General features: G+C 42.2%; 1 protein-coding gene across 1 annotated transcript; it reads left to right on the top strand.

Annotated features, from left to right (window-relative positions):
• LOC120051656 (mucin-2-like) lies at positions 1–27,649 on the top strand. Its single transcript, XM_038998548.1, has 45 exons — positions 1–25; positions 575–848; positions 1,312–1,426; positions 1,707–1,797; positions 2,227–2,366; positions 3,290–3,506; positions 3,725–3,850; positions 5,169–5,283; positions 5,631–5,781; positions 5,910–6,023; positions 6,552–6,618; positions 7,248–7,385; positions 7,671–7,835; positions 8,030–8,124; positions 8,367–8,493; positions 9,060–9,315; positions 9,532–9,587; positions 9,820–9,911; positions 9,995–10,146; positions 10,396–10,534; positions 10,726–10,836; positions 11,489–11,668; positions 11,832–12,071; positions 12,342–12,498; positions 12,887–13,015; positions 13,175–13,243; positions 15,869–16,405; positions 16,721–17,457; positions 18,573–18,747; positions 18,951–19,198; positions 19,591–19,774; positions 20,249–20,462; positions 20,833–21,008; positions 22,202–22,271; positions 22,437–22,537; positions 22,673–22,704; positions 22,963–23,140; positions 23,412–23,516; positions 24,125–24,165; positions 24,627–24,749; positions 25,130–25,234; positions 25,666–25,794; positions 26,763–26,802; positions 27,019–27,142; positions 27,439–27,649. The coding sequence occupies exons 1-45, from the start codon at positions 1–3 to the stop codon at positions 27,647–27,649; spliced, it is 7,071 nt and encodes a 2,356-aa protein (XP_038854476.1).
• Positions 27,650–27,734: the final 85 nt, after the last annotated feature.

Genomic DNA, 27,734 nt, shown 5'->3' with positions numbered 1-27,734 from the left:
ATGTCTGACATCCTCCTTCTGATGGGTGTGAACTGACAGACAGATTAAACAATGCCATTATAAAGGAGGCTGTCGAGCAGAACTCTACACTTTTACCTGAAGCCCACTTCACCTGGACACTAACTATGGGGTGGACAACTCTGTGGTTGTGTGTTCTCGCTCTGCCACTAACGAGCGCCGTCCAGGTGAAAGCCAAGAAAGGTAAGACGATACAGGATCATTTTGGAAATAGCAGTGATTTATTTTGATCTATGCAGACAAAGACAAACAGTCAAACATAGAAATAGATACTGTATAGAGATGGCGTTAGATTAAGTTTCTATCTATTTCGAGGCAACTATCAGTCAGGAACAGACACATTTTGTTATTATGAACAATTTTGCTTGGAGCTAATCTGAGTGCAGTCTTTCTAAGAGTGTCATATTTTTTAATATCTTGATTCACAATCCACTACAATTGGATATTTTGAAATAAATGCTGCATTATTTACAATTTACAGCAAAGTTATAAATTGTGTCTCTTTCTGATTCCATAAATTTAAAGTGGGTAACTTTTTCTGTTTTCGTCTCCATAGCTCGCCAGTCCAACCATGTGAACAGCATCTGCAGCACCTGGGGCAGAGAGCACTTCAAGACCTTCGATGGAGACGTGTACCAGTTCCCAGGGACGTGTGAATACAACCTGGCCTCCGACTGCCACTCTGAGTCCTACCAGGAGTTCTCTGTGCACCTGAAGAGGAACGAGGCTACTGAGACCGAGGGGAACCCTACGGTCAAACACGTAGTGGTCACTATCAACGACCTGGTCTTCCATCTGACCAAGACTCAGGTCGCGGTCAATGGAGAAATGTAAGTTTTCCACAAATGTTTTATGTTATGTGTCCTCTAATTCATCAGGGATGTTACACTGAGATTTACATCCTCTTTCCAGCGAGCCATGGAAAAATCAATTAGACTGTAATAAATAAATAAAGTGTTGATATACTCTATCTATCTATCTATCTATCTATCTATCTATCTATCTATCTATCTATCTATCTATCTATCTATCTATCTATCTATCTATCTATCTATCTATATATATATATATATATATATATATATATACCATTTCCTCTCTGCAAAAAGTAATGGATTTATATTATGCTGTTACCTATTCCCATCTGAGACAGTACTCTGACATATTTCCAGGGATTCCATTTTGAATTCAAAGGATTTAACTGTATTTTGTGTCTCTTTGTTGTTAATTGACACATTGGTACATTTCTATGTGATCTCTATTATTAATTATGTTCTTCATCCTTATTCCCAGTGTAACTCTGCCGTACTACAATGGAGGAGTTCAACTGGAGAGGAATGCAGTTTACACCAAACTTTACTCCAAGGTTGGCCTGGTTGTCATGTGGAATGGAGAAGATGCCGTCATGGTAAGCTTTTATAAGAATCAAAACATTACTTAGAAGAATGCATACAGAAGTGTATTTATTTATTTGCTTTGTAAGAATCAATAAGTTCACTGAAATTGACTGCTGTCATTAAACAGTGAACAGTGTAAAACGAACCCGTGCAGATACACAGATACCACGTGTGTGACTGTGTGAGAGTGAAGTCTTGTATCTCATCTCAATATCTGCTCTGCTGCTCGTGGCAACGGCATTTCTCTGAGTCTACCTTAGAGAATAGTTGACCCATCACTGTTTGCATTAGGTGGAGCTGGACATGGAGTATACCAACCGTACCTGTGGTCTCTGTGGAGACTTCAATGGCCTTCCAGTCCACAGTGAATTTATTCATGATGGTGAGCATTTCTAAGAATTATTAGCGTTACAATTCATGAGGATTATAACATGTATAGTCATTTATAACACACTTATAATCATTTATATTAATATGTACAAGTATTTCTAATGGCTTATTCCTGTAAGGTTTTAAGGTGTTAAGTGTAATCAATATTTTCCAAGTGGCTAATATTATCATTTATTACATGTATAGTCAGTTATAACGAATTTCTAAGCATTTATCTAAATATATATAATGACTTATTTAGTTGTTATTATTAACATGCTATTTATTTATATATTCTAAGTGACTGTTATATATTCTTATATCTAGTAGCATCAGTGTAATTTCACATAGGTTGTAAGTTCATTAATATACATTTATACACATTTATATGCGTTTCTAATCACTTATTGATGAAGGATGACATCGTGTTATTTCCCTGCAGGTCGTAAAGTGAGCCCCATTGAGTTTGGAAACAGACAGAAGGTCCACAGGCCCAACGAGGACTGTGAAGACCCCTATGAAGAGGAAGAGGAAGATGAACCTGCAGACGTTCAGCCTAAAGAGGACACATGCAAGGAGTTTGTAAGTTCTACCTCCAGTCTGTTCAGCCTGACAAATAGACTACAGTATTTCCATGTACTTCACTTCATTCTATTGATTTATTTGACTGCCATATGGAACGAATAAAGTTCAAATATGGCATAATATTATTCGTATTGCAACTTACAACCTCCTCCTCCTTCTCTTCCCCCTCTTCCTCCTTAACCTTTTATGCGTCCTGTCCTCTGCCTCCTCCTCTCCCACTCCTTCTCTCTCACTCCTCTTCTCCCTCCACCTCCTTTCCACCTCTACCTCCTCCTCCTCCCCCTCCTCTCCCACTCCTTCTCTCCCTCCACCTCCTCCACTTCTCCCTCCACCACCTCCGCCCCTCTTCCTCCTCTCCCTCCTCTTCCACCTCTAACTCCTCCTCCTCCTCTTCCTCCTCTACCACTCCTCCTCCTCCCCCTTCTCTCCCTCCACTTCCTCCTCTTCCACCTCTACCTCCTCCTCCTTCTCTTCCTTCTCTCCCACTCCTCCTCCTCCCCCTTCTCTCCCTCCACTTCCTCCGCCTCTCTCGTCCTCCTTCTCCTCTCCTCCTCCTTCTCTCCCTCCACTTCCTCCTCCATCTCCTTCCCTTCTTCCACCTCCTCCTCCTCACCCTCCTCCACCCCCTCCTCCTCTCCCTCCTCATTCACCTATACCTTCCCCTCATTCACCTCCTCCTCCTCTTCCTCCTCCTCCTCCTCTTCCTCCTCTTCCTCCTCATTCACCTGTACCTTCTCCTCATTCACCTCTTAATCCTCCTCCTCCTTCCCCTCCTCCTTCTCTCCCTCAACTTCCTCCTCTTCTCCCTCCACTTCCTCCTCCTCTCTCCTCCTCCACCTCTTCCTCCTCCTCCTCCTCCTCTCCCTCATTCACCTATAACTTCTCCTCCTCCACCTCTTCCTCCTCCTCCTCCTCCTCAGCATGCCCAGTGTGACCAGCTCCTGCGCTCGGCGTTGTGGAGCTCCTGTGGTGCGGTCGTGAACCCTGAGCCCTACATCCAGGCCTGTGTTCAGGACCTGTGTGGCTGCAGCAACACTTCTGATAGCTTCTGTGTCTGCAGCACCCTGGCAGAGTACTCCAGACAGTGCTCCCACGCCGGGGGACAGCCACCCCACTGGAGAACAACAGCCTTCTGTGGTAATGGGACATCTCAATAACTGTCTGGGTGTTCAGGAAAACATTTACTGGATTACAGTACAGTTGTAGATCAAAAAGTCACATGCAAAAAAATAACTCTTTATTGTCCATAGTCAGCTTCAGATCACACAAATGTCTAAAAATATAAATAAATATATATATACATATTAACATATAATAATAAAATGCACTATAATTGATTTTCTTTGTTTTCTTAGACAAGCAGTGTCCGTTCAACATGGTGTATCTGGAGAGTGGCTCTCCCTGCATGGATACCTGTACCCACTCAGACACCAGCTCCCTGTGTGAAGAACACCTGATGGACGGCTGCTTCTGCCCTCACGGTCAGCCTTTAACCAGAACTCACCTCAATGTATCAGTATAACAGTGATGATAGAGAACTACAACACACCTCAATGTATCAGTATAACAGTGATGATAGAGAACTACAACACACCTCAATGTATCAGTATAACAGTGATGATAGAGAACTACAACACACCTCAATGTATCAGTATAACAGTGATGATAGAGAACTACAACACACCTCAATGTATCAATATAACAGTGATGATAGAGAACTACAACACACCTCAATGTATCAGTATAACAGTGATGATAGAGAACTACAACACACCTCAATGTATCAGTATAACAGTGATGATAGAGAACTACAACACACCTCAATGTATCAGTATAACAGTGATGATAGAGAACTACAACACACCTCAATGTATCAGTATAACAGTGATGATAGAGAACTACAACACACCTCAATGTATCAGTATAACAATGATGATAGAGAACTACAACACACCTCAATGTATCAGTATAACAGTGATGATAGAGAACTACAACACACCTCAATGTATCAATATAACAGTGATGATAGAGAACTACAACACACCTCAATGTATCAGTATAACAGTGAGGATAGAGAACTACAACACACCTCAATGTATCAGTATAACAGTGATGATAGAGAACTACAACACACCTCAATGTATCAGTATAACAGTGATGATAGAGAACTACAACACACCTCAATGTATCAGTATAACAGTGATGATATTATATATTTAGTCATAATACACATTTGGTTTACATTTAGTAATAATACATATAATTTATAAAGTGTATTTGTACAGATTTCGTTATTATACAGTTCGTTCCATTATACCACAAATTGCGTTAGACTCACTGTATCTCATTACTGTATCTCATAACTCACTGTATCTCATTCTGTGACGTTCACGACACGTTGTATGTTTTCACCACTCTGTAGGGACTGTGGTGACGTTCACGACACGTTGTATGTTTTCACCACTCTGTAGGGACTGTGGTGACGTTCATGACACGTTGTATGTTTTCACCACTCTGTAGGGACTGTGGTGACGTTCATGACATGTTTGTTTTCACCACTCTGTAGGGACTGTGGTGATATTCATGACACGTTGTATGTTTTCACCACTCTGTAGGGACTGTGGTGACGTTCATGACATGTTTGTTTTCACCACTCTGTAGGGACTGTGGTGATATTCATTACATGTATGTTTTCACCACTCTGTAGGGCCTGTGGTGATATTCATGACATGTCTGTTTTCACCACTCTGTAGGGCCTGTGGTGATATTCATGACATGTCTGTTTTCACCACTCTGTAGGGACTGTGTTTGATGACATCTCAAAGCGGGGGTGTGTCACTCAGGACCAGTGTCAGTGCAAACACGACAAAGTTTACAACTCTGGAGAAGTATTCAGACAGGACCGTGAGGAATGGTGAGTCAAAGGTTTAGACTTAAAGTGCTCAATGTAAAGCACTGTACAGTTAAAATAACAAGTTAAGTTAAGACAGAAGTCTTAACAGAGGGTTCATGTATCTGGTTTATCCTGTAAATGACTTCATCATTTATTTTGTGTCTGTGATTCAGTGTCTGTCACCATGATCAGTCGTCCTGTAAATGACTTCATCATTTGTTCTGTGTCTGTGATTCAGTGTCTGTCACCATGATCCTTGGTCCTGTAAATGACTTCATCATTTGTTCTGTGTCTGTGATTCAGTGTCTGTCACCATGATCCTTGGTCCTGTAAATGACTTCATAATTTGTTCTGTGTCTGTGATTCAGTGTCTGTCACCATGGTCAGTGGTCCTGTAAAAGTCTGCCCAGCCCTGGTACATGTGCAGTTGAGGAGGGTTCACATGTGACGACCTTCGATGGGAAAGCATTCACCTTCCATGGGGACTGCTACTACCCCTTAGCCAAGGTGGAAAGCAAGGTAACTGACAATTACACTACACTTTTATGAAGAGACAATCTAGATAATAAGTGGATGACATTTTATGTCACAACGTTTTCTCATAAATTTTTAGTTTTAGTTTTTTTGTTTTCCCTTCTCTGTTTCAGGATGAAGCCAGTCCAAAGTTCACTGTGCTGGTCCAGCTGGTTCCCTGTATAAGACAGAAGTTTGACACTTGCCTCAAGAGTGTTGTGGTCTTGTTAAACAATGATAGAAACAACGTGAGTATTACCTTCATTAAAAGATGGAGATTTGACATATACACTTGAACATATACACATGTATATTATACACTATCTCTGTGTATTTACAGTCAGGTACAAATTTAAAGGCATCCTTGAATAAGATGAGCAAGAAAGACTATTAAATGAAGCTCTTTTGGCCACGCACACCAGGGGTGGGTTTGGTGTCAAAAAGACGAATCATATGCAAAACAGAGCTCGATACCTACTGTATAAAATGGTGGTGGATCTTTGATCTATGGGGCTGTTATGCTTCCACTGGTCTGTATGGAGGAATGGTCTAAGATACTTCCCAATGTGTTCTCCAGTCTCCTAAAACCTTCTAGAGAAAGGCTCAGTGTTGTTATCCTCGCAGGGTGAGGTATTGAAAAATAATGAAAACATGGGTGCCAATCATTTTGGATCTGACTGTATAAGTACTTATATGTATGTAAAATGTATATACTGCACATATAGTCTTGTGTTGAATAGGATTAGTTGATCAAGGCTCTTGTTTTCATTTTCCAGGCTTTGGTGATTACCGCCGATGGGAAAGTCAGCCACAATGCACAGATCACTCTGCCTTACAACACAGGTGGGACATGGAATAATTAATAAGCAATTATGCCCGAGAGGGTGTGATATATGGCCAATATACCATGTCTAAAGGCTGTTCTTGGGCACGACGCAACTTCCCTTACCAATGGTACATTGGTCATATACTACAATCCCCCAAGGTGCCTTATTGCTATTATAAACTGGTTACCAACGTAATTAGAGCTGTAAAAATAAATGTTTTGTGATAGGGTCTGATATACCACATCTGTCAGCCAATCAGCATTGAGTGCCCGAATCACCCAGTATATAATAAAGATTATGTACACTCTTCTATGTTATGAAAGTGCAACCAGTAACATATAATGAACATAGAATGAAACATTCGCCTGTATAGATATCAACTGCGTATTTCTATGTATTATTACACTGTACTTCCAAAGCTATTGACACAGTAATAAGTACACTAATGTTTAATGTTAATTTAAAAAAAAGTTTAAATAAAAAATGAATCATATTTAATTTAATGGTAATCCCCCCCATCCCCCAACCCCCCTTTCTGTTCCCAGCTGACATTAGTGTACATTGTCCATATTAGGACTACCTCAGCAGGAACTCTTTCAGTCTTGTTCCCATCTGTCATTAGTCTATTTGTTTGTCTTCCCGTAGCTGACATCAGTGTGTTCAAGCCGTCGTCCTTCCACATGATTCTCCAGACCAGCTTTGGGCTGCAGGTTCAGATCCAGCTGGTCCCTATCATGCAGGTTTATGTCACCCTGGACGAGAGCTACAAGACCAAGACACAAGGTAAGTTAACTCCCAAGTTGTAGGCATATACCTCTGAAGGTGAGCAGATATCAGTTATATATGGCATTTGAATTTTACTTTATGTAAATGTAATAAAAATTGGAATCTTAATCACCGGGGCTCATTAAAATAATAAAAACAGCAAGAAAGTACAAAAATGGTGTTGATTTTTGTTTGGTGTAGATTTATACGGTGTTGATTTCTGTTTGGTGTAGATTTATACGGTGTTGATTTCTGTTTGGTGTAGGTTTATATGGTGTTGATTTCTGTTTCTATTTCTTCTAGGTCTGTGTGGGAACTTCAACAAGGTTCTTTCTGATGACATGAAGACCCCTCAGGGTATGGTGGAGGGAACAGCCTCTTCATTTGGGAACTCCTGGAAGGCTAATCCTACCTGTAGAGACAGAGAGGAGAGGCTGGACGACCCCTGCTCCCTCAGTGTGGAGAATGGTAAGCCCTCTTCACTAACTTTTTAATTGAAGGTTAAGCCTTACATAACTCAATGAAAAGCAGAACATAAGCATTTCATAAATGTTTATGTCAACAACCGCAGTATCATGTCGTTGGATCCAAAGCGATGCAGCAAGCAGCAGTTTATACAGTATCAGACATATTTGAACTCTTGCCATCTTCTGTTTACTCAGAGAACTATGCTAAACATTGGTGCTCCATGCTAAGAAGTTCTGACAGCACTTTTGCCAAGTGCCATGCCATGGTGGACCCCGAGCTTTACTACAAGGTAACACATTTTGTATAACTAAAACTGGTACATTTCAATTGAGTTACATCTGGTTTGGAACGCTCACAATTATATCTTGGCTGGTTCTGGTATATGTACACTTGTACATATTTGTCCTGAACTTTCTGACTGTTTTGAATGCTGTTTGTAATACTGTTTGTAATGCGAAAGCTCTGGCCAATGAGATTTGTCATATATTTAATACGTGTGGAACATTTACTTAAACTTGATATTTTCTGCAGCGATGCACGTACGCTAGCTGCAACTGTGAGAAGAGTGAAGACTGCCTGTGTGCCGTCTTCTCCTCCTATGTACGAGACTGTGCTACCAAGGGAGTGGTCCTGTCGGGCTGGAGAGAGAACGTGTGTGGTAAGTGATTTACACTTCTCATATTTATGTCTTGTCGTATATTAGTGAAAGGAGATGACAGTAGAGGCCTCTCCTGGCTACCAATAAAAGGTTCACTGAAATTCTGATTAGAATATACGCATTCTGCAAATGGTTCTACTGCCATCGCTAAAAGTATGGGAGACAGGGGACAACCCTGGCATATTTTACTGCCATTGCAAAAAGTAGGGGAGACAGGGGACAACCCTGGCGGATTCCACTGTCATTGCAAAAAGTAGAAGAGACAGGGGGTAACCCTGACAAATTCCCCAACCTCCCCGGTTGTGAAGGTTTCTAAAAGGTTTTATTGTGGCATCTAGTTTGTATGACAAACACATTTTTTATTTATTCTTGGGGAATAAATGAATACCTTGACCAGAGCTAAAAAATAAATTACCGTGTCTTCTCATCTCATCTGATACCAACTTTAACAACACTTACTTACTTAATCCTCTTCCTTCCTGGAGTTAAATAGAGCCTTTAGTGAAGTTTTCCAACACTGCCAATCTTAACTTTATCCAACACTTTACATATTTCCCTGCAACCAGACAAATACACTGGTAACTGCCCAGCGTCTCAGACCTACTCTGACCAGCTCCAGAGATGTCAGCTGACTTGTAGCTCCCTGGCCAGCAAACGCCAGGGATGTACCAACGACTTCCTCCCCGTGGATGGTTGCTCCTGCCCGGACGGACTCTACATGGATGATAGGGGCACCTGTGTACCCATGGACAAATGCCCCTGCTTCCACAACGGGGTCCACATCAAGCCTGGGAAGTCCATCAACATTCAGGAGGAGCACTGGTAAGAGACTGTTTCTATCTAATAAAGTGTCTAGCTACCTATTTAAGTGACTACTTACCAACCTACCTACCTACCTACCCGTCTACTTATTTACCTAACTTACCTACCTACCAAAGCAGCAAATTTGTCATATTATCTGCTAGTATAAAAAGTACACAATCCTGCAATGTTACTCCAATATTAAAATAGCTCTTGATATCATGTGTGTTCTTCTAGTGTCTGCAACAATGGGAAGCTCCACTGCCGTTCCTGGAAAATGCGTTCAGAGAGTAGTAAGTAGCCTTTCTGTGTCCCTTTGATATCCCATTATCCCTTTGATGTGTACAGTATTTTACCTAGACTTGTGTTCAAATACTATATGAGAGATAATTTAAATTACTTGAGTCCAGGACTAGGCTTAATCTGTTTTAAACCGGCCCTAGAAGTATTTGAAAGATAGTATTTGAACCCAGATCTAAATTGACAACTTATTGTGTAATAATAATGAAACTGCTTCTGTTACAGCCTGCCAGTCGCCGAAGGTGTTCTTGAACTGCTCCAATGACCTGGGAGTACAGTGTACACGTAGCTGTAGGAACCCAGATTTCATGGACTGTGTGAGTTGACTTGTTGACTTCCATTAGTACCTGACCTAAGGGTTGACTTCTTTATTTAATTCCATCTCTCTCCTTGACCACAGTTCTCCGCAGAGTGTGAGTCTGGGTGCAAGTGTCCCATGAGTCTGTGGGAGGATGGGAAAGGTATGTGTGTGAAAAAACATGAATGCCCATGCAGCCATGATGGATTCCTCTACGCCCCAGGAAAACAGATCCCAAACGGATGTAACACTTGGTGAGTTATTGAGCTTTTATGGTTATATGTTATTATCTGATATAAAACGATACAATGTGAGGTTATGTGGTATGATATGACATTATATGATATGGTACCATAAATAATAGAAATTCTAGACTAAAACGAAATGGAATGAGATTTCATGACACAAAATGAGGGCTTCCTTCATCCTCTCTAGCTAATGTGATCAGGATTGTATTTGAAGAGGATATTTGACTTAGTGTCTCTCATACTGTACACATGTAGCACCTGTAAGAGTGGGAAATGGGAGTGCACAGATAAGAAGTGCCCAGGAACCTGTACCATCTACGGCAGTGGCCATTACAAAACCTTTGATGAGCGCACGTATGGCTTCCAAGGAAAATGTGGCTATGTGGCTGTCCAGGTAATCAATGCTTATCAGGACATCTCAATACATTGCAATTTATTTCAATTAAATTGTGATGTGTTTCTATACAAAAAAATATGTTTGTATAATAGTACTGCTGTTGTCTTCTATATTACCAACTAATCATTTAAATTGCAAAAGTCTCATTTGGTTTCTAAAGTACTCTCTCCCCCTGTCTCTCTTTTAAGAACAAATGTGGGAACCGGCCTGTCCAGGACAACTTCATGGTGATCACAGAGAACATACCGTGTGGAACCACAGGCACCACTTGCTCCAAGTCTGTCAGGGTTCAACTGGGGGTAAGACTGGACAAAAGACTCGCTCTAACAGGCGGCTGGTGGCACCTTCAATGGGAAGAATGGGCTCACAGTAATGGCTGGAACGGAATAAATGGAATGGCATCAAATGCATGACTGGTTTTGATGTGTTTGATACCATTCCATTTACTCCACTTTAGGCTTTATAATGAGCCGTTCTCCTTTCTATATCGGTTGGATCATAATGAGAGATCATTTGACATTCATACATACAATAACAATACATCATTTTGCATTACTTAGCAAATGCTCTTATTCAAAGCGACTTATTCAGAGTGGCAGTACAATTAGTGAATTCAACTAAAGTAGGTAAAATCACCATCACAATCATTGCAAGTAAAACTTTCTTCCAAATAACTACAAAAATCAGTACGACATTCAAGCCTTTTCTTCTTCATAAAAAGCTTTAGAAAGTGTATTGTTTGTCATAGTTTTGCAAAATTCGGGTAACTTTCCCCAACTTCCCTGTTTTTCCAGAAATCATAATTGCACATTTTCTGAAATTACAAGGGAATAAGGAGGAAATCCTTGATTCCTCCAACAAGCATTTCTGGAAAACCTGGGATTTTGGGGAAAGTTACCAGAATTTTGCAATTGTCTGTGAACAGGAAGTGATAAATCCTTATCCTTACAGAGAACAGAGCTGAAACTATCAAAGGGGACTTATGAAGTGGTGAACCTAGGAGTGGGCTCTCAGATCCAGTACCGGGTGAGGACCGTCGGTCTGTACCTGACTGTTGAGTCAGACATCGGGATCGCAGTGCTGTGGGACCGCAAAACTACCGTCCGCATCGTCCTGGAGCCACAGCATAGTGTAAGTTTAGTGTTGAAGGGTTAACACATAGAGAACCTGTGATGAAATAGACTCGAAATAGATGAACAAGACATCAGACATCAGTGTGCATTGTGTATTGCTAACAGTGATTGATTTGGTACAGTTCCACTGTGTATGCCTTATCGTTTCTATGTGTCTATAGGGAGCAGTGTGCGGCCTGTGTGGGAACTATAATGGAGACGGCAGAGATGACTTCACCACGCAAGGTCAGCTGATAGTCAGCAGCCCTGTGGATTTTGCTAACAGCTGGAAAGTGTCAAGCACTTGCCCCGACGCAGAAAGCAACGTGGACCCATGTGGAGCCAGACCCAACCGTCACAACTGGGCTAAGATGCAGTGCAGCATCATCACAGGAAAGACTTTCCAACTGTGCCACAAGAAGGTACAGTGCTGCAGCGTATTGCTATGTATATACCATACAATTATAAACCTAGTGAAAGTATCAGGCAGAACACTGAAAGACTGGTGGACAGTCAATCTTCTGAACCAAAAAATACACCCAAATCGTTTCAAACATTGACTATCTTGTCATCCTCAATGATTTTATTCATGAACATGTCTATTGCTGTATGTGTTTTGAAAAATGCTGTAAGAAACAAAAAAAATACAGTATTAGTGCATCTTGTGTGCTCTTTCTGTATGTGTTTTACAGGTAGACCCTACTCTGTACTTTGAGAACTGTGTGAAAGACTCCTGTGCCTGTGATACTGGTGGAGACTGTGAGTGTTTCTGTACAGCTGTAGCAGCCTACGCCCAGGCCTGCACTGAAGCTGGAGTCTGTGTTGCATGGAGAACACCAGAGATTTGTCGTAAGTACAACACATCTTTTTATGGGGTTCATTATGCTTGTGTCCCAAAGGTCACACACTTCCACTGTTTGACTGTCAGGCTTGGCATTGAAATGATTTGACATGTCTGGTGTAATTTGACTGATTAGAATTTACAATGCTAAGTAAATGAATATGTTGTTGAAAGAACCTAAACTTGGTGACAATGTGAGGATGTGGATCTAAAGTATATTTTAGCTTGTTGGTTTAAACAGATATCTTAATGTGTAACGTTATAGTGGATCACTTTTGACCAGGGTACCTAGGGTTCTGATAAAAAGTAATGCACTTCATATGGAATAGGGTGCCACTTGCTGAGGGCATGCAATGTGTATTCAGTGTATGAACCTGTACGTTTTCCCTTTTGTAGCTGTGTTCTGTGACTACTACAACGATCCAGGTGAATGTGAATGGCATTACAGCCCTTGCCACACACCTTGCTACAAGACCTGTCTGAATCTAAATGGGACCTGTGACAACCCTCTTCCAAATCTGGAAGGTGAGGCAGCATGCTATTTGATTTGATTGGCATCAGCCTGCATGTTTGTTCCATATGCACATGCCCTTCTTAACAAAGTCTTAATATTTTTTTTGACCTCAACTTTATTAAATGTAAGAACTCAATCAAAACAACTAAATCACACTGTCTTCTTTATAGGTTGTTACCCAGGATGCCCTCCAAAAACGCCTATATTTGATGAAGAGACCGGGGAGTGTGTTGAGATATGTGTTCCAACACCAATACCAACACCAACACCAACACCAACACCAACACCAACACCAACACCAACACCAACAACAACACCGTGGACACCAACAACTACCACATTGACAACAGAACCTCCAACAACAACACCAATACCACCAACACCAACACCACCAACAACCACACCAACACCACCATCAACAACAACAACACCAATACCACCAACAACAACAACACCAACAACAACAACAACACCAATACCACCAACATCAACACCAACACCACCATCAACAACAACAACACCAATACCACCAACATCAACACCACCAACAACAACACCAATACCACCAACATCAACACCAACACCACCATCAACAACACCAATACCACCAACACCAACACCACCAACAACCACACCAACACCACCAACAACCACACCAACACCACCATCAACAACAACAACACCAATACCACCACCAACAACAACACCAACAACAACACCAATACCACCAACAACAACAACACCAATACCAACAACAACAACAACACCAATACCACCAACAACAACCACACCAATACCAACAACAACCACACCAATACCGACAACAACAACAACAACACCAACAACAACACCAATACCACCAACAACAACAACACCAATACCACCAACAACAACAACACCAATACCACCAACAACAACAACACCAATACCACCAACAACAACACCAATACCACCAACAACAACAACACCAATACCACCAACAACAACAACACCAATACCACCAACAACAACCACACCAATACCAACAACAACCACACCAATACCGACAACAACAACAACAATACCACCAACAACAACAACACCAATACCACCAACAACAACCACACCAATACCGACAACAACAACAACAATACCACCAACAACAACACCAATACCACCAACAACAACAACACCAATACCACCAACAACAACAACACCAATACCACCAACAACAACACCAATACCACCAACAACAACAACACCAATACCACCAACAACAACAACACCAATACCACCAACAACAACCACACCAATACCAACAACAACCACACCAACACCAACAACAACCACACCAATACCGACAACAACAACAACAATACCACCAACAACTATCCCCCAGACAACAGAGCCAACAACTACTCCTTGTATTCCTACCTGTGAGTGGTCAGAATGGTATGATGAAGATGATGATAAAGACAAGAGCGACTGGGAAACGTATTGGAATATCACACAGAGTGGAAAAGAAGTGTGTGAAGATCCACAGGATATTGAATGTGTAGCTACAGACTATCCTGATATGAGCTTAGAGGACTATGTAGCTTCGACAGGCCAAGTTGTGGAGTGCGATGTTGACTTCGGATTAATATGTGAAGAAAAAAAACAGACTCAGAGACCATATAAGTGCAAGAACTATAAGATTAGGGTCCTCTGTTGCGTTGAATGTTTATCAACAACATCACCAAAACCAACAACAACAACAACAACACCTTCACCACCAACGACAACAACACCAATACCAACAACAACAACAAAACCAACACCACCACCAACAACAACAAGACCAACAACAACACATTCACCACCAACGACAACAACAACACCTTCACCACCAACGACAACACCAACAACAACAACAACACCAACGCCAACACCACCAACAACAACAACAACAACACCAATACCAACCACAACACCAACACCACCACCAACAACAACACCAACAACAACACAAACACCACAAACAACAACAACACCAATACCACCAACAACAACAACACCAATACCACCAACAACAACGACACCAATACCACCAACAACAACAACACCTTCACCACCAACAACAACGACACCAATTCCACCAACAACAACCACACCAATACCACCAACAACAACAACACCAGCAACAACACCAATACCACCAACAACAACAACAACATCAACACCAACAACAACAACACCAATACCACCAACATCAACCACACCAATATCAACAAAAACAACCACACCAATACCACCAACAACAACAACCACACCAACACCACCGCCAACAACAACACCAACAACAACAACACCAATACCACCAACAACCACACCAACAATACCAACAACGACAACACCAATACCACCAACAACAACAACACAGAAACCAACAATAACAACACCAAAACCAACATTACCACCAACACCACCAACAACAACAACAACACCTTCACCACCAACAACAACCACACCAACACCACAAACAACAACAACACCAATACCACCAACAACAACCACACCAATTCCACCAACAACAACCACACCAATACCACCAACAACAACCACACCAATTCCACCAACAACAACCACACCAATACCACCAACAACAACGACACCGTCACCACCAACAACAACAACACCAATACCACCAACAACAACCACACCAACACCACCAACAACAACACCAATACCACCAACAACAACCACACCAATACCACCAACAACAACAACAACACCAGCAACAACACCAATACCACCAACAACAACAGCACCAATACCACCAACAACAACATCAACACCAACAACAACAACACCAATACCACCAACATCAACCACACAAATATCAACAAAAACAACCACACCAATACCACCAACAACAACAACCACACTAACAACAACACCAACACCACCGCCAACAACAACACCAACAACAACACCCATACCACCAACAACAACCACACCAATACCACCAACAACCACACCAACAATACCAACAATGACAACAACACAGAAACCAACAACACCAAAACCAACAACACCACCAACACCACCAACAACAACACCTTCACCACCAACAACAACAAAACCACCAACAACAACGACACCAATTCCACCACCAACAACAACACCAATACCACCAACAACAACCACACCAATACCACCACCAACAACAACAACACCAGTAACAACACCAATACCACCAACAACAACAACAACATCAACACCAACAACAACAACACCAATACCACCAACATCAACCACACCAATATCAACAAAAACAACCACACCAATACCACCAACAACAACAACCACACCAACACCACCAACAACAACAACACCAATACCACCAACAACAACGACACCGTCACCGTCACCACCAACAACAACAACACCAAAACCACCAACATCAACAACACCAAAACCAACAACAACAACCACACCAACAACAACACCAATACCACCAACAACAACGACAAAGTCACCACAAACAACAACCACACCAATACCACCAACAACAACACCAATACCACCAACAACAACCACACCAATACCACCACCAACAACAACAACACCAATACCACCAACATCAACAACACCAAAACCAACAACAACAACCACACCAACACCACCAACAACAACACCACCTTCACCACCAACAACAACCACACCAATACCACCAACAACAACAACAACACCAGCAACAACACCAATACCACCAACATCAACAACACCAAAACCAACAACAACAACCACACCAACACCACCAACAACAACAACACCTTCACCACCAACAACAACCACACCAATACCACCAACAACAACAACACCAGCAACAACACCAATACCACCAACAACAACAACAACATCAACACCAACAACAACAACGCCAATACCACCAACATCAACCACACAAATATCAACAAAAACAACCACACCAATACCACCAACAACAACAACCACACCAACACCACCAACAACAACAACACCAACAACAACACCAATACCACCAACAACAACAACAACACCAGCAACAACACCAATACCACCAACAACAACAACAACATCAACACCAACAACAACAACACCAATACCACCAACATCAACCACAGCAATATCAACAAAAACAACCACACCAATACCACCAACAACAACAACCACACCAACACCACCAACAACAACAACACCAACAACAACACCAATTCCACCAACAACAACGACACCGTCACCACCAACAACAACAACACCAATACCACCAACATCAACAACACCAACACCACCAACAACAACCACACCAACACCACCAACAACAACCACACCAATACCACCAACAACAACAACAACACCAGCAACAACACCAATACCAACAACAACAACATCAACACCAACAACAACAACCACACCAACAACCACACCAATACCACCAACAACCACACCAACAATACCAACAACCACAACACAAATACCACCAACAACAACAACACAGAAACCAACAACAACAACACCAATTACTACATCAACAACACCAATACCACCAACAACAACCACACCAATACCACCAACAACAACCACACCAATACCACCAACAACAACAACACCAATACCACCAACAACAACAACACCAATACCACCAACAACAACACCAACACCACCAACAACAACAACACCAATTCCACCAACAACAACAACAACAACAATTCCACCAACAACAACACCAATTCCACCAACAACAACAACACCAATACCACCAACAACAACCACACCACCACCAACAACAACAACAACACCAATACCACCAACAACAACAACAACACCAATTCCACCAACAACAACAACAACAACACCAACACCACCAACAACACCAATTCCACCACCAACAACAACAACAACAATTCCACCAACAACAACCACACCACCACCACCACCAACAACACCACCAACAACAACGACACCACCAACAACAACAACACCAATACCACCAACAACAACCACACCACCACCACCACCAACAACTACCACACATAAACCACCAACTACAACGGAAGCCATAACTCTAACCACAACCCCAACGACAACAGAAGAATCAACCACAACCCCCAAGACAACTGAAAAACCAACCACAACCACCCCTGTCATAGACACCACAACCACTAAAGCTCCTACAACAACACCTAAACCACCAACTACAACAGAAGCCACAACTCCAATGACATCCACATCACAAACAACCCATGAATCAGTTGTCACGGGTCCTCCAGTGACACCTCCAATAACTGGTCCGCCAATAACAGATAATCAAGTCAGTTCAATACCAACCACAACTGGGACACCAACCCCACCACCAATCACTTGTCCTGAATGGGACAAAGTGGTAAGTACCTCAATATAACCATTCCATAATCAACTGGGCTCCCTTAACTTCGATAACACATAGCCAACATTTGATGTCAACGAGGGTCGAAAAGTCCTTTCAGAGACTTATCAATTGATTCCTGTGTGAATTGTGAAAGATCTCTGATGACGTGTCATTTTCTATTCTCTCGAAAACATCAGCAAAATGAGACTTTCTGGCTGTGCAACTGCACTTTGGCCAGATGCATTGAAAACAACACCATTGAGATCATCTCATACGAATGCCCAGAGCCTGAGCCAATCACATGTACCAATGGCAAGAAACCAGTGCTACAGTGGGATGAGTTCTACTGCTGCCAACACTACGTGTGTGACTGTGAGTTGTGAAAGCTTCTTCTTCTTCTCCTCTGACCTGGTCAAGAAGGTCGATGGCCATGTCCAGTTTCTGTAATAACATACACGTCCTCATCACTAACATTTGGAATAACACTCAATATAAATATTACTTCATACATTTCTTTTTGTTACAGAGGATCGTAATGTCTGTCTGCTTTATAACAGTGTTTATTTTCATGACAGGTGTCTGTGAGGGTTGGGGAGACCCCCATTACATCACCTTCGACGGGCTCTTCTACAGCTTCCAAGGGAACTGCACCTATGTGCTGATGGAGGAGATGTGGCCTCGTCACCAATTTAAGATCTACATCGACAATGTCAACTGTGATCCCACCGAGGATGTGTCTTGTCCTCGAGCCATCATCGTGTCCTACCGCTCAACAGTTATAACACTGAAGAATCACAACCTCATTGGAGCTGCTCAGTTGGAGGTAACTTAAGTGGATAAACGGGCTCAGAAATCAATATAAGCAATTAAGGCCGTATATACGTTGAATGGCTGGATTTGGGGCCTAAAGGACTGGGGAAAAAATCTTTGAAAATGAAAGACAATTCTCTTCCATTATTTCATTCTCTGAACTGAATTGTGTATTAGTTCTCAACATCCGTAGCTTTCATTGATACAAAATATGAATTTGATGTTCTCCATCAATTTGATTCAACCTGTAATGTCATGATATTAGTAAGTCACCATGCCTTTCTTTAAGAGATCCTGAAGATGGATTGATATCTCTCTCTCTTCCATCCCTTTTTCCTATCCTTTTCTATCCCCCCATCCGTCCGTCTCTCTTTCATCCCTCTCTCCCTGCCATCTGTATTTCAGGCTCTTATTGATGGAGTTTCCCTGAGACTACCCTTCACAAGGCACGGTGTGAAGGTGATGAACTCTGGTATCAACATGGTCTTGGAGATAGCACACCTCCAGGTAGTAGTTACCTTTGGTGTCACTGGCTTCAGCGTCAACCTTCCTTGGCAACACTTTGGCAACAATACACAGGGTCACTGTGGTAAGGACTTAGTTTCATTCATTTGTTGTCCTCAAACTCTGTATCTTGTGCATTTAAACAAACAGCTATAAGAGCTGAGAAATGATTGTGAATCACTTAACTTAAACAGAGAGCGATCACGTGGTATTCTGAGCAGGGTGTGAGAAAGACTAATGGAGTGATCCTTGAATTGATGGAAATCATTTATCCAAGGTTGAAGGTGAACAACTAGCCTGGTCCCAGATCTGTTTGGGTTCTTTATACCAAAACCCTATGGTTGTTGTCAGATATCGAACCTTAGGGTTTGGCAAGACAGCACAAACTGTGCTGTGGTTTGGTCTTTCCTGTCTGGTGTCTGTGTCTGATATTTTTACTGTATGTGCTGTACTAAATGTGAGAAAGCTCCAACAAAGGCTTCCAATGTATGTATTACTTTTAACAGCTGCAAATGTCAAAATAAACGACTTGAACCTGAACTGTATGAATCTCTTCCAGGAACATGTAGCAACAACCAGGCTGATGACTGCATGTTGCCTGGAGGTCAGCTGGTGGAGAACTGTGCTGTGATGGCAGACTACTGGCCAGCCAAGGACATCTCCAAGCCTGACTGCCATGTGCCACCTGGAATCCCCACCAACTCTCCTCTCCCTGAACCCACACAGAAGCCATGCAAGCCAGACTCCTCTGTCTGTGATCTCCTGAAGGACAGGTAAACCTCCCTAAAGGCATTGTACAAGTTCTCTAATAAAATGTCCTGCTTAGGGTGATCACATTTAAATACCCAAATGCCTGGAACGTGTGGGAATATGGACGACTACTCCATTATACAGTCTGTAAGGAGTGGCCAGCTACTCCAATGATCAGTCTGTCAGGAGTTTGAGTAAAGTTAGAAGTCCTGTTGTAACGATCAACAATCTAACTTATCACAGACTAAATTCTCACATGCAATGATATAGTTCTTTACCCCTAAACTATACACAGAAGTGTGTTTTGTGTCTGACAGAAACATATATGATTCTTACAGTGTATTTGGAAGGTCTGTTTCTCATATACCTTCATCTCTGGTTTTCAATCCACAGCATTTTTGCAGCCTGTCATCCATTTGTCTCACCTGACAACTTCTACAAGGGCTGTGTCTATGACAGCTGCCACGTGTCCAACCCAGCGGTGGAGTGCACCAGTCTGCAGACATACGCTGCTGCCTGTGCCCAGTTTGGAGTATGCATCTACTGGAGAAACCACACCGAGCTCTGTGGTAGGCTTACTGTACTCGTTATAAAAATCCAGACTCACCATGTTAAATAGGACTCACCTAATAAGGATAGATAAATAAGTTCACCATTGAAGAGATAGGAAGTACTATGTAGATGACCAGGAACCAGGAACTGTGTAGATGAGACCAGGAACAATACTATACTAACACAACTTAGTATGTGTTGTAGATCAGACCAGGAACAATACTATACTAACACAACTTAGTATGTGTTGTAGATCAGACCAGGAACAATACTATACTAACACAACTTAGTATGTGTTGTAGATCAGACCAGGAACAATACTATACTAACACAACTTAGTATGTGTTGTAGATCAGACCACACAATAGAGGAGGGGGGTTTCTATTTGTAAATATTAGATTAGTGCATTTTTGTATTTGAAGTGATAAATGATGGAGATAGTGGACATCCTTGTCTGGTTCCCCTTTGTAATGTGTAAAATAGTATCGGGCTTCAGTCCTACAATCAACTGATTGTAAATAATTAGTCAGAACATTTTTCCATGGTGATAACACTTTTTACATTAGCAGTTGTCACAAAGTGCTTATACAGAAACCCAGCCTAAAACCCCAAACAGCAAGCGATTCAGATGTAGAAGCACGGTGGCTTGGAAAAACTCTTTAGAAAGGCAGGAACCTAGGAAGAAACCTAGAGAGGAACCAGAATCTGAGGGGTGGCCAGTCCTCTTCTGGTTGTGCTGGGTGGGGATTATAAGAGTACATGGCCATTAAGGCCAGATTGTTCAACAGCAGGTTCAGTCGAGAAAGAAAGAGAGAGAGGGAGAGAGAGAGAGAGGGTCGAAACAGCAGGTCCTGGACAAGCACATCCGTTGAACAGGACAGGGTTCCATAGCCGCAGTCACAACAGCAGAAAATGGATCAGCATTACGACCAGGTTGACTGGGGACAGGCACAGCCAGGAGTCGTCAGGCCAGGTAGTCCTGAGGCATGGTCCTTGTGCTCAGGTCCTCTGTGAAGGGAGAGAGAGAGAGATGAATTATAGGTAGCATACTTAAGATCACCCAGGACACCAGAGAAGACAGGAGAATGATACCAGATAGGACATTCTGACCCTAGCCCCCCGGCACACAGACTATTGCAGTATGTATACTGGAGACTGAGACAGAGGGTTCGGGTGTCACTATAGACTGAGTTGTATCTTTCTTCAACAGCCAGCGACTGCCCAGCTGACAAAGTCTACAAGCCCTGCGGTCCTGCAGAACAGCCAACCTGTGATGACAAGTAGGTTTCTATTTAGAGATTGGCTAGCGGCATGTTTTATGTTAACTGAGGTAGACAACGTTATGACTGTCAAATAAGACAAAGAGAAAATACCTACCTACAGTTAAAGATAGAGTTGCTGTACATTGGAAATAGGAGTTGTCACTGTAATGTTGTGTTCTACAGTCCAGACGAGTCTAGGATGAACTTCACCACAGAAGGCTGCTTCTGTCCTGATGGGATGAAACTCTTCAACAAGGAATCAGGGATCTGTGTTGATAAGTGTGGTGAGTGTTCCCAGTTACTGCCATTGGTCCATTTCATGTTGACGATACAGAGAAGATGGTTAGGACTTTAGCCTTTTCAAGGATGTTTCAGGTCTATGAATGTTCTACTAAATGGTGGTGTTTGTGTTTTTGAAGGATGCCTTGACCCTGAAGGTGTTCCGCGAGAGGTAAGTTAGACCTTTTGGTTTTGATTCATCGTTATTTTATTTTACTACTTAATAATAGCCTGTTATCTAGTCCACTGGCTCTGTCATGGATGATGCCAGAGGTTTCTATGAGGACCTACTTACAGCGTCCACACAGCATTATTCCACATTGTCTGAAACCCAAATGCCCCCCTTATCCCCTATAACCTATTTAGTGCACTACATTTGACCAAACCCATTGATAGAATCACACTCCCTTCTTGTTGTATCTCATCACAGTTCAACGAGAGGTTTGAGTACAAGTGCCAGGATTGCGTTTGTTTGGAGTCCACCAAGGCTGTGACCTGTAAACCCAAGGTCTGCTCCAAACCACCAGTAGAGATATGCACTGGTCCAGGCTTTGTATATGTCAACCAAACCGATCCATCCGATCCATGCTGCTCCAGCCTCGTCTGCCGTAAGGATCTCCCAACACTTTTTCACCTTACATATTATAATCAGATCTATTTCAACAGTATTGTGCCGACCTGAACCGTACTGTGCAGGCTTGGATATGTTCTTTTCACATTGTCCTTTCCAGCACGGTTCCAGGAACTGTGGTGGACGTGTAACCAGGCCAGTGCCGTACAGCTGGGCTCAGCTCAGTCGTGTTGAAAACACACACATAGTGAAGACATGAATCAGCTCATATTATAATGTCCATACTCTGTTATTGTTTCCCCTTCTAGGTTGTGACAGCAGCACTTGCCCACCAACCAACATGAACTGTCCTATTGGGTTCGTGCCAGTGGTTTCAGTCCCGGAGGGAAAATGCTGTCCAGAGCACACATGTGGTAAAGTCTCTTTACCTAGATCTACACTATCTAGACTATCTACATGTGGTATGGTCTCTTTACCCAGATCTATACTATCTAGACTATCTACATGTGGTAAAGTCTCTTTACCTAGATCTATACTATCTAGACTATCTACATGTGGTAAAGTCTCTTTACCTAGATCTATACTATCTAGACTATCTACATGTAGTAAAGTCTCTTTACCTAGATCTATACTATCTAGACTATCTACATGTGGTAAAGTCTCTTTACCTAGATCTATACTATCTACATGTGGTAAAGTCTCTTTACCTAGATCTATACTATCTAGACTATCTACATGTGGTAAAGTATCTTTACCTAGATCTATACTATCTACATGTGGTAAAGTCTCTTTACCTAGATCTACACTATCTAGACTATCTACATGTGGTAAAGTCTCTTTACCTAGATCTATACTATCTACACTATCTACATGTGGTAAAGTCTCTTTACCTAGATCTATACTATCTACATGTGGTAAAGTCTCTATCTTGTATTGCTGTGTTTTTATTGCTGAGATAATCATGGATTGGTTGTCTGTGTCTCTCTCTCAATTGGTTGTTTGTCTCTCTTGTCTCTTCCAGAGCCTAAAAGAGTTTGTCTTCACAAAGGCGTTGAATACCTGGTAATGACAAACTGTTCTGCTCTCTCATCTGAAATGTTTATTACATAAATTAACACTGTTTATATATACTTGTTTTAATATATTGCAGTACATGTACAGTAAATCTCATGCGCTATATGGGTTCATGTCAAATAGTTTCGAAGAGAGTGGGTTTCCTTGATCCACTGTGATAGAGAGAGTGGGTTTCCTTGTTCCACTGTGATAGAGAGAGTGGGTTTCCTTGTTCCAATATGTCAGAGAGAGTGGGTTTCCTTGTTCCACTGTGATAGAGAGAGTGGGTTTCCTTGTTCCAATATGTCAGAGAGAGTGGGTTTCCTTGTTCCACTGTGTTAGAGACTGTGGAAATCCTGGTTCCCCTGTGTTAGAGACAGTGGAAATCCTGGTTCCCCTGTGTTAGAGACAGGTGGTATCCTTGTTCCCCTGAAGTAATGTGTAATGTAATGAGTTACTTGTTCTTCTAGCCCAATTCTAAAGTACCAGGATCAGAGTGCCAGGAGTGCACCTGCACCAACAAAGTGGACCCCAAGTCTGGTCATTACCAAATTGACTGTGGATTCATGCAATGTGACAAAGATTGTGAAAAGGTAAGAACTGGTATAGCTGCCGTGTCTGCTCACATTTCAAATATTTACCAAAAGTTGAAATACCATTGAGTACCTTAAACTTATTCAGTCAACAAGTTTTTATACTTTAATCGGCTGGTTTCCTAGACCCAGATTAAGTAATTAAGTAAACCTTGTCTGATTCAGAACTGCCGACAGATTAATCCTAGTCCTTGATTTTTAAAAAAATCTCAATTGGAAGTGAGGCATCCGGGCGGTGAGGCATCTGTTCTTGAGTTATTCTATTCTATAGAGTCTACTGGGAAGGCTATCGGTTGTATTCACACTTTAATAACATGTATAATTATTATCATTATTTTTAGGTGTTGCCGCAAGTCACTCGTGTTCCTCTTGTCCTGCAGGGATATGAGTACCAGGAGCCAGACTATTCCTCAGATGACTGCTGTGGTAAATGTGTTCAGACCCACTGTGTCCTCCAGATCAATGGGACCAAGCAGTTGTTGAAGGTAGGTAGCGGTTCTGTCAGTTTAACTGTCACAGATTAACTAAGAAGTAGCAAGTAGTTCTCTGATAAATATCTATATTGTTGTGTGTGTGTGGGGGGGGGGGGGGGAACAAGCTTCCCCATAATGTGAGGACAGAGGAGTGCCTGCCCATCTTCCTAAAACCTCTGACACCCTACCTCTTTAAAGAGTGTCTTAAATAAATCCCAGTCCGCCCCACCCCCTACGATTGTGGTATGTTGTTGTCTCACTTAGCTATCTTATGACAAATGCACTAATGTAAAAACGTTTTGGATAAGAGCGTCTGCTAAATTACAAACATTTGTGTGTGTGTGTGTGTGTGTGTGTGTGTGTGTGTGTGTGTGTGTGTGTGTGTGTGTGTGTGTGTGTGTGTGTGTGTGTGTGTGTGTGTGTGTGTGTGTGTGTGTGCCCAGCATGGAGATACATGGTCAGCTCCTGGTGACAAGTGCCAGCAGTACAGCTGTGTGAAAAACGGTGATAACTATCTGACCCAGAGCTCCAACATCCATTGCCCACCCTTCCAGCAGGCCAACTGCCAGCCTGTGAGTACAGTACACAACATAACAAGAACAGAAAGGCCAGCCTGTGAGTACAGTACTCAACATAACAAGAACAGATAGGCCAGGCTGTGAGTACGGTACACAAAATAACAAGAACAGAAAGGCCAGCCTGTGAGTACAGTACAGTACTCAACATAACAAGAACAGATAGGCCAGCCTGTGAGTACAGTACACAACATAACAAGAACAGATAGGCCAGCCTGTGAGTACAGTGCAGTACTCAACATAACAAGAACAGAAAGGCCAGCCTGTGAGTACAGTACTTAATATAACAAGAACACATAGGCCAGCCTGTGAGTACAGTACTCAACATAACAAGAAAAGAAAGGCCAGCCTGTGAGTACAGTACTCAATATAACAAGAACAGATAGGCCAGCCTGTGAGTACAGTACTCAACATAACAAGAACAGATAGGCCAGGCTGTGAGTACAGTGCAGTACTCAACATAACAAGAACAGAAAGGCCAGCCTGTGAGTACAGTACTCAATATAACAAGAACAGATAGGCCAGCCTGTGAGTACAGTACTCAACATAACAAGAAAAGAAAGGCCAGCCTGTGAGTACAGTACTCAATATAACAAGAACAGATAGGCCAGCCTGTGAGTACAGTACTCAACATAACAAGAAAAGAAAGGCCAGCCTGTGAGTACAGTACTCAACATAACAAGAACAGAAAGGCCAGCCTGTGAGTACAGGACACAACATAACAAGAACAGAAAGGCCAGCCTGTGAGTACAGTGCTCAACATAACAAGAACAGAAAGTCCTGCTCACTGCATATGCTCTCGATTACCAACATTACTGAAAATGTTTCGATACACAATCATTTTCATCAGATCGACAGTACAGTACACACGATATACCAGTTTTCATTTGACAGAAAAATTACTTCACTTATCCTAATATGAAATGTATTATGTAAAGAAAACGTTGAAACTTTTTTCTCCACAGGGTTCAATTCAGACCGCTGCAAACGGCTGCTGTAGAATTTGTAAGTATGAAAGTGAAATATTCAAAGCTGTTAACAATTTCATATCAGGATTGGAATATGATCAGATTCATGCATCATAAAACCACTGATATTCCTAATTGATCATGATTGAGAAGGAGAGCCACCTTGTAGTCAGTGGACTCAAACAGGTGCAGCTCTTTTTCATGGTCTTCACAGACGGATCATGTATAATGGTGTGTCTCCCTCCAATACCAGGTGTGGAGAAGGACAAGGCCTGTAAGAGAGGATCCATGAAGAGTTTCATCAACCACAAGAACTGCCAGTCTATTGAGGAGGTGGAGATGCCGTACTGTGAGGGATCCTGCAACACCTTCACCAAGTGAGTGTGGAAACAATGCAAATATCACAACCAAGTGGAGCCTCATAACAGCCACAACACCATGGGGAGGTTTCCACTATCCACTTTAAGCAGAGTGATGGACTGAAAATCATTTTAAATGAATCTCTATTGAACATGCTTCTTAGTCCAGGACTCGGTTTAATCTGGGGGGAACATACCCCCCATATTTATTTGTGTTTTGTGAAACATGTCATTTGGTGAGGTGTCTTTGTCTCTTGGGAAGTAGATGATCTCTTAATCTCTGTGAACACCTCTCTTTCACTCCCGTCCTCCAGGTACTCTGCGATGGCTGCGTCTCTGGACCACTCGTGTGCCTGTTGCCAGGAGTCCCGGTCCAGTAACCGCACGGTGGACCTACAGTGTCTGAATGGAGATGTGGTGCCCTACACCTACCTACACGTGGAGGAGTGTAACTGCAGACACAGCGACTGCCACAGAGCCATTAGGGTGCCTGTCCGTAAGACACGCAGCAACACGCTGGTGTAAATGGGATCCGTACTAATCCAGATGGGACGAGTCCAGCACCAATCCACTCGCTGCTTACTAAAGAAGACCCTGCTTCACATGGCTG

This window comes from Salvelinus namaycush, chromosome 8 (assembly GCF_016432855.1).
Source record: "Salvelinus namaycush isolate Seneca chromosome 8, SaNama_1.0, whole genome shotgun sequence".
NCBI lineage: Eukaryota > Metazoa > Chordata > Actinopteri > Salmoniformes > Salmonidae > Salvelinus > Salvelinus namaycush.
Note: the sequence above shows the minus strand (reverse complement) of the source record. Positions and strands in the feature narration are given on the sequence as shown.